General features: G+C 43.1%; 1 protein-coding gene across 1 annotated transcript; it reads right to left on the bottom strand.

The window, feature by feature from the left end:
* Window positions 1-1271: 1271 nt before the first annotated feature.
* Window positions 1272-8472, bottom strand: wdr61 (WD repeat domain 61). Its single transcript, XM_037682530.1, has 11 exons — window positions 8374-8472; window positions 7986-8041; window positions 7866-7893; window positions 6660-6765; window positions 5185-5357; window positions 4850-4998; window positions 4607-4700; window positions 4083-4176; window positions 3903-3995; window positions 2695-2773; window positions 1272-1447 (listed from the first exon to the last, which is right to left on the bottom strand). Exons 2-11 carry the CDS (start codon window positions 7995-7997, stop codon window positions 1358-1360), a joined length of 918 nt encoding a protein of 305 aa, XP_037538458.1. The 5' UTR covers window positions 7998-8041; window positions 8374-8472; the 3' UTR covers window positions 1272-1357.
* Between the last annotated feature and the right edge of the window lie 499 nt (window positions 8473-8971).

Genomic DNA, 8971 nt, shown 5'->3' with positions numbered 1-8971 from the left:
GAAAAACAGCAGGTTGGTGTGAGCAGCTCCGATTCTGTCGGGAAGGACTCCGCGCAGAACCTCCGTGCGTAAATGTGACCATCTGTCCCTCCGTCCTCACCCCCCAGCCTAGAGGCTCCTCCTGCCCCTCCATGGAGCGTGTAGCTGGTGCGCCGCGCGTGCTGCAGCTGGAACATCCACTCCACAGACTGGGTCCGCCGGGCTGAGGGCAACGTCTCCTCTCGTTGCATTTTTTTAATAATCAAAACAAAAATGTGCAATGACTTTAAGAACGGGTCAAGATGAAAATTCCTGGATCTTGTTCCGGCAGGATCTGGCTCAAATTAACCACTGTTGCTAACGTATAAAAAAGCGCTCTGTAAAGCTAGAACTTTATATTACTCATCTTTAATTGATGAGAATAAAAAACAACCCCAAGTACTTTTTTTAGTACTATAGCTGGTCTAATGACAAATCCTATATCTGCTGATTCATGTATCCCTACAACTATAATAATAATAATGTCATCACAATGTCAGCACTGTATGTTTCCATACAATGGCAAAATTAGTCTGCATTAACCCATCCACTGCCGGGTGGTGCGGTGGGCGGCTGTTGGGGGGGGCATTTTGGGGATGAGGTGTGCTGCCCAGAGACACCACGCGGTATGCAGTGACTACGGATCGAACCTGGGACTTTCAGGTCCCAAGCTGGCTGCCCTTCCTCTACACCATCTCAGCCCCCATATAAGCAGTGATGACTTCATGAGTGTCTTGGTTCCGTGTCAGATGAGACAACTTTAAAAATGTCCCTAGAACCTGATATATGTTTGGACAGTTTCTGAATTGTCAAAAATAATAGCTTCATCCAAACCAGTCACACGTCTACTAGATCCCATCCCAACCAGGCGATTTAAAGACGCATTTCCTTAATAACCACGTCTTGAATCTGCTTAATACGTCTCTAATGAACGGTTACGTACCACAGCGTTTTAAGATTGCTGTAATTAAACCTTAATAAACATAAGCAGCAGGTGATTAATTTTAATATTCACAAATAAAACTGTCTTTCAAACAATTTTTATTTTTTGTACTGGCAATCCAAAAGTTACAGTTTCAACTCAAAACATTAAAAGCTCCATATCAATCCCATATTTCAGAATTCAGTTTTACTTTTTCTCGTTAATCGGTCAAATTACTGCACTGAAGTCAACGTGCACTCGTCGAGTTCAAAGAAAAAACATCAGAAACAAAAGTACCAAAACAAATTTTATTTGAATCTTTTCTAGCCAGTGCAAAAAAAACAAAAACAAAAAAACATTTACATAAGTTTGAGTGGACCTCTGCGGGCATGTGGTCCTCGTGCACGCCGCTTTTCATCACGACGGGCAGTCGTAGATGTGGATGGCGCGGTCGTCGCCAGCAGAGACGATCTTGGAGCCGTTGCTGTTGTACTTTACGCTCCACACCTGAAGACAGACGAGTTCCATCAATGTCCGCCGACTGCTCGGAGAAGCTTCACGTATATTCGATTCAGACACTCGCTGACGGAAAGGTCTGAGCGCCCAAACAAAATGACCTGAGGTCAAAGTTCACACGGCTGTACTGCTCTGACGACGTCAGATCTAAAGGACAAGAGGGTACGAGGCAGTTCGAATCCCGATCCTGGCTGGAGTTTGAACGTTCTCTCCGTGCATGCGTGGGTTTTCTCCAAGTACTCCAGTTTCCTCCCACAGTTCAACACCGCCGGGTTATTTTTTAAATAAAATTAGATTTTAAACCGTAAAACTTAGTTAACTGCTGGATGTCCGGCCCCTGAGCTCTTGACTTTCAGTAACTGTGGCCCCCCTGAGCAGTTTAGATGAACAGCCCTGGTCTAGTGGGTACGAGTTACACTGACGAGAAGACACGCAGGTTCTTTTTGTTGTCCGAGGCAGTGCAGAGTGAAGGTGCAAAGGTGGAGCCAGGGGGTGGCCAATGGTGGCCTTGGCCACTATATATTATTTTTGACCACCCCAATCATGTGAGGGAGATAAACTTTTAATATAAAAACCAGAAAGCATGTTTTCTCAAATGACTGGGTGTTTATAAGCAGTGCTAGATTTTCACATCAAAATGGAAGTCGGCACCTCACGTATATTTTAAGTCATGCTCTCAGCGTGCACGGACTGACGGGGTGTTTTAAGTTGCTGTGACGGCGAGACAATAATCCGGACGTAATAAAAGCGACTCGTTCAAAATCATTAAAAGATGAAAACCATTTCACTTTAGATAAAAGTTTCAATTCTCTTCAGAATGAATGTTTCCAACGATCCAAATTTTAAATCTTCCCCAATTACAAGCGATGATTCAGATATTTAAGAACGTTTCGCCTGATGAACCGCTGCACCCCGACTGAAACATGAAATGAGCAGGAGCTTGAAGGCGAGCGGTTAATTGGCAGCGACTTGTCCCTTCAGATTTTCTGCTTTTCACACGACGGTGAACACGAACAGCACGGCAGACTCTCGAGCCTCTGATCTCGTCTCAGAGGAGCTGTGCTACTTCAGCCCGCAGCTTAGAGCAGATCCAGCTCCCCACACGTCTGCAAACATCTACCGACAGCTCGGCTGATTGGTTTCCACGCGAGCCGAAACATCAAAGCCGAGTCGGGAGGAGAAGGCACCGTGACGCCGCAGATTTCTTCACCGAGTTTAGTAACGAACAGAAGAGTCACCTGGTCCTGATGGTCGAAGAAAGTGTTGATGCAAGTTCTGGAGCTGGCGTCCCAAACCTTCACACTTTTGTCAGATGAGCTGAGAGGAGCAGAGGAGAAACGTTTGGCATTTTTCAGTTTCAGCTGACGAGCGTGTCACTCTATAGGCGAGTGTTGGGGTGAAACTTCTGAAGGGGGGTTCTGTGGAGCGGTTGTAAACATTTAATATCTTACATGTTGTAGATGGGTTTTTGAATTCTCACTCTGGAGAAACGGTTTACTTTGATCTAGGCCTGTCGCGATAAACAATAAATCAATTAATTGTATGACAAAATGATCAACCTCATTTTCATTTATCAGTTTTATTGTTTCTTCGTGTCTCTCACTTTCTACTGAAGACACTGGATGACAAAAGACTCAACTCTGGTTCTTCACTGACTCCCCCCTTTCTCTTTAAAATCCATTTTAACCGTCCAAAATTGTGTTTTTGAGTCGTTAAAAGCAGCTAAGCTGAGAAGCTAAGCTAACAGGCCGACCTCGGGAAAAAACCTCCGTCTTATCGAAGCTCCAAAATTCACGGTTGAAACTCGTGCCTTCGTGTAAAAAGTTGTTTTTCTCTGAAGAAGAAGCTGAGAACTTGTTTGCTGATTTTTTTTATTAAAATCTTTATGTGAAAAATGCTAAAGAGCTCAAACCACACGTCAAACAGAGCGTCCGCCATTTTGAGAAATGAAAAACAGGAAGGAGAGACAGCCCATGTCACGTCAAGGGGCCTCCCTCCCATTTTTCTTAAAGAGACACACTGCTCGCACCCTCACTATCCATCCTTCGCTTCAAGCAGTCTTATACTCCCACCCGGTGGTTGAAAAAACGTACTACACAAAAAAATTAACCAAATGTCTTCTTAAATTTGACAATAATTAGTAATTCTTGTCAAATTTCAAACAATATTATTGTTTATCGCAATAATTTCTGAGACAATCGCCCAGCAAAATTTGTTATCGTGACAGGTCTACTTTGGACAAGCCATTAAGCTCATTAGTTTCTCCAATATGAGGTCATCCAAAGAGCCATCTACAACAGGTAAGATATTGTCTATAGCGTTACACAGAGCGTGACATTAAGAATGACTTAAATTTCCCTTTGGGCCACTTCTGTTGTTAAAGCGCCGTTTACAAGCCTCAACACAGCAAGAAATAATGTGGTTTGTTTACGGATATTATTTTTACCTGGAGACGAAGTGGGTGTCGTTGGGGGAGAAGGCGACATTAAGAACCCAGGATCCGTGTCCGCTCAGCGTGCCGGCCAGGTTGGCGTGTTGCCTAACAAATCATTCTCTTTTAATCAGTTCCTGCTGTGAACGAGAACTTTTCTCACCGTGATCTTCTACAGAAGAGGCAGAAACTCACACGTCGTATATTTTGATGTAGCCGTCGTCGGAGGCTGTGACCAGCAGCTGGGAGTCTGGAGAGAAGGTGAGGGATCTGATGGGCATGGCGTGACCTGAGGAGACAGGAAACGTGTTTCCAGCACGAATGAGCTCAGCTGCCTTCAAACTTAAACTCTGTCAGATAAAAACAAACGGCCAGATAAGCCGACGCCCCCGTCGCTGAGGGATTCGAGTTGTGAATGTCTGTAGTTTTCCAGATGCAAGACAGAGTGGGTAGGCAGCACGGTGGTGCAGTTAGTAGAGCTGCTGCCTCTCAGCGAGAGGGTCGCCAGATCAAATCCCGGCTGGGGACCTTTCTGGGTGGAGTCTGCATGTTCTCCGTGCACGTGTGGGTTTTCTCCGGGTACCCTGGTTTCAAATAACCCCTCACAAACTGGCCACACACTCGCAGCTCGACTGCACTTTTTTATAAATCTACTCAGAATCGTTCATAACAAGGACTCTGCTGGAGCTTTAACCGTGCACGCTGATCATGCAACCTGCCTTCGAGTGTGTGGAGCAGCTTCCCGGTGGCGATGTCGAAGATGTTGATGATTCCATCGATAGCTCCGCTGGCCAGATACTTCCCATCAGGACTCTGAGGAGCAAAACGTCAAATGAAGTTTTACAGCTGGAAAAAATAAGATTTCTTGTTTCGAATACATTTTTTGAACGCGTGAAGAGCGGGAGAAAAACTTCAGCACCAGCGAGCCAAAACACAAAACATAAAAAAGATCAATTCCTCACATAAGCTATGCTCAGGATGAATTTTGCTCGCGTGTCCAGGGAGTATTCCTTCTTCCCACTTTCCACACCGAAGATGTTGACTTTACCGTGATGGCTTCCTGTGGCGATGTGTTTGGAGTCCGGTGAGAAGGCGACCGACCACGCATCAACTAACGAGGCCAGAGGAAGGGTTAAACGTCCAACAACAAAAAAAAAAAAGCTCTAATTACCATCAGCCGTTTTAAAAGGATTATTAATGAAAACAAAATATTAATAAAAACAGATTCAGAGGCAAATATTATAAAGGAAGCGTGTTCTAATGCTGTAAACTCAGCAGTTGTGTAAATCAGTCCCACCCGGTCCTGCGTCCATGGACTTGATCTGTTTTCCCGACTCCAGGTCCCAGAGGCGGATGTGTGCATCGAGGGAGCTGGAGGCGGCGATGGCTCCGTTACGACTGATGTCCACCGAGACCACACCCAGCTGGTGGCCCTCCAGAGTCCACTGCAGCTCCAGCTTCTCATCCGACCTGCAGCAAAATACATTTATTCAATTATGGACAACCAGCTTTCGTCAAAATTTGACACCTCGATTACGCCCCAAAATGAAAAATACAAGAACTGAACATGGAAGAAGAAAAACTTTGAGATCCCAAACGATGCTGGAGCCAAAGCTCCCATCGTGACCACAGAGGTCAGAAGGATTCAGCCAGCCCAGAACGAGCCCAAACACTTTGCTCAGAGTTTATGACAGCTCGGCTTCGACAAAAACATTTTATTTAACTCATCAAAGTTAAACGGCACATAAAAGCCGTCTGTCGGTGTAAATCCTGATATTCCAGGAGATTTTTCAGCCACAGGAAACTCTCAGAACCGAGTCATTAAGGTGGAGGGCAGGGTCACATTCAGGGACGAGGGTGAGTATACTGTAGCCTGCAGTACGAGCATAACGAAATATTATAATAGAATTAATTATATTGTATAACATCAGATACTCAAAAGGCACGAGAGCCAATCAGTAAAGACCCCTGCACCATGTGGGCGCAGAACATGGGCTCAATGATGCCAGAATACTAATATTTATACACGTGCACGTCAAAATCTGAGAAAGGTTTGACCAGTGTTCAAATTCCCAGTTTTCCCAGTCTGGAAAATGTCAGTCTTTATTCAGGTTTTCCTTCATCTCCAGAGTTGCTGAGATCTCTGGAGGGTTCCCAGACCAGCTGAGAGACATAGTCCCTACAGAGTGTCCTGGGTCTACCTCCCAGTTGGACATGCCCAGAAAACCTCCTTAGGGAAGCATCATGGGGGAGGGGCTTCCTTACGAGATGCCTGAACCATCTCAACCAGTTCCTCTAGATGTGGAAGAGCAGCTGCTCTGCTTCAAGTCTCTCCCAGATAACCAAGACCTCTCACCCCATCTCTAATGAAGAGTCCAGCTACCCTTCAGAGAAAATCGTTTTGACCGGCGGTTTCCATGATCTCATTCTTTTGATCATTAGCCAGAGCGGCAACACGACGGCTCAGTGGTTAGCACTGATGCCTCGCAGCAAGAAGGTCCTGGGTTCAATCCCCGGTTGGACCTGGGGTCTTTCTGGGTGGAGTTTGCATGTTCTTCTTGTGCTTGCGTTGGTTTTCTCCAGGTACTCCAGTTTCCTCCCACAGAATAAAAACATGCATGTTAGGCTGTCTTCAGGCCTCGCTTGTAAAAGAGTTCTGTGATCTCAGTGGGATATGCCCGTTTAAATAAAGGTAATAATAATAAAAAACACTACCAATAATGCAGAAGCTGCACCGATCCCCCAAAAAAGTCTGTTTAAAGAACATCTCACCATTTCCACACCTTCACCATATCATCAAGAGAACCGGTGATGATGGTCTCGGAGCCGTCCGCTTCACTTTTTCCCCACGCTGCTGTCCAGATGGCATCATCGTGTGCTGAAAAGAAACAAAGAAAAAATACAGGTAAAGCTCAGCGATTCATCTTACACAAAACTAACTGTGCTGCTGGGAATGGCGTGCAACGACTGAAAAACACAGGTTTGGTGCTCTGGAAGGATTTTACAGTAAGCAGGGTGTTTTATGTGAGAAAACTCAATAAACTAGTTTGTGGGGAAACGTCACTTGAGCAAGCACGCTTAAACATGCTAAACTTTTTTTTTTTTTAAGAGCTCCATCTCTAAAGGGCTCCAGTCACATTTTATATGTTTGTAAAAGTTCTAATAGAAACCAAAAACGAGCTGTTTGACCATAACGCAAACCTGCACATGAAGATAAATCATCATGACATGTTGCAAAAGAAGTCGTCATTTCCAGTCAGCTGTCTAAAATCTGTACTAAATCCAAACACAATGGCAAGGTTGTAAACTGGAAGCATACTGGTAGACCAAGGAAGGCATCTAAGCATCAAGACAAAACATTTACAGCAAATTGTGGCGTCAGACTGGAGTCAACATTTGCAACCAAACTGTAAGAAACTGAAATAAATAAGAATAACATGTACTGTGGGGAATGTCTGGTAGGCACAGGCAGATGGTACTCAATACTTCTTAAATAAAAGTCAAAATCTACATAGAAATGTTGGTCATGTTTCTTATTCCACCAGTTGAAAGGATGTTTTTATGATAATGCATCTTGCCATAGAGCAAAGAACGTGAAAAGTTTTGTTCCAGTAAGACAAATAATGTCAGTGGCCTGAAAACAGTCAGGATCTCAATCCAGTTGAAAATCTCTCATGGACGTTGAAGAAAACGGTCAAACTCCAACCTACAGAGCTGATCTGAGAGCAGCAATAAGAGACAGATTGATGAAGAGTACCATTTGTCATTAGTTACGTCCAGAGTTGTTATAAAATACAGATGTGGTGCAACAAAGAACTACTGGCAAGAGTTTATCTCATTACCCATTTATTATCTATTTGTCTAACTTTATTTGCCATTGAGTGTACACCAGAATATAAGTTATTATTCGTGCTGTGATAAATGAAAATGTGCAAACCACAAAGCAGTGCTGGTATTTTCATCAGTATTGTTACTCACCATGTTCTTGCTTGAACAGAATGCTATACTGAAGGAAAAACACGTTTAAAAAGTTAAGTTTGTGATGAAACAACAACCAAACAGAACATTAGACTGTTTGTCTACTATTTTAAAGCTTACTTGTGTACTCATTGTTTAGGTCCTGGAAGAAGGAGATCCAATAAATTCACTTTAAACTGAAATTGAGCACAAAAACATCTCAGTTAAGCAGTTTTCATTAAAAAAAGAAGCTAATTTTAGCTCACAGAACTCAAATTAAATCTGAGGAATTGTTTTCTTCCCTTAGATAGGAAAAAAACTAGGTGTTTCAAAGCAACCTTGTTTTAAAACACTAAACTTCTCTGGTAAATTAAATAATTACGCGACGTGGAGAAAGCGCAGCTAACGGCGGTTAGCTCATGCTAACACGTTAGCAAAGCTAAAAAAGCTGCAAACAGCGACACCCGGTGAGAACGGAAAACTTTTCTCGTGTTAAACCGGTTATCTGCGACAACAAGCGAGCACGTACCCTAAAAACGCCCGGTGTTTTCTTAACATTAGGAAGCTCATTGATTTACATAGAACCCGATGTGAAAAACCATGTTTGAAGTCATTTCCGCCTTTTGACTAATTCGTTGTTGTAATTAGCGTTTAAGAAACAACAGCGTTGCTCACTATCGCCCCCCTAGTGAGGAGGTCATGTCTGGAACTACAACCGAGCATCACTTAGTAATGGATTTGAAACAACATATTTGAATTCTTGATAACCACAGACTGAGTCAATGAAATAATGGTTATAAGAGTGGCAGTAATAATAATAATAATTAAAAAAAAACACACAAGCTGAAGAATAAACTAGTGGGATTTGTTTCAAGCTGATATAAGCTACAGTTCTTCTGCAGAAGATATTTAATGCAGGTATTTAATACACAGTAATAGCCGTTTTATTTTTTCTTGAATAAAGTTACAAACACAGGAGTAAAAGCATCTAAACCTTGTTATCTATAGGGTTTGAATTGTAATATATTTAGTGATTTTAGTGGACATTCTTATGTGTGAGTGTAAAGGCAAGCAAACAGCAGACTGGTATACTAAATCGTCAATAGTGTTAAAATAAAAAATAAAAA

This window comes from Nematolebias whitei, chromosome 10 (assembly GCF_014905685.2).
Source record: "Nematolebias whitei isolate Nwh7 chromosome 10, NemWhi1, whole genome shotgun sequence".
Classification (NCBI taxonomy): Eukaryota; Metazoa; Chordata; class Actinopteri; order Cyprinodontiformes; family Rivulidae; genus Nematolebias; species Nematolebias whitei.
The sequence above is the reverse complement of the archived record's forward strand: the minus strand, read 5'-3'. Positions and strand labels throughout refer to the sequence as shown.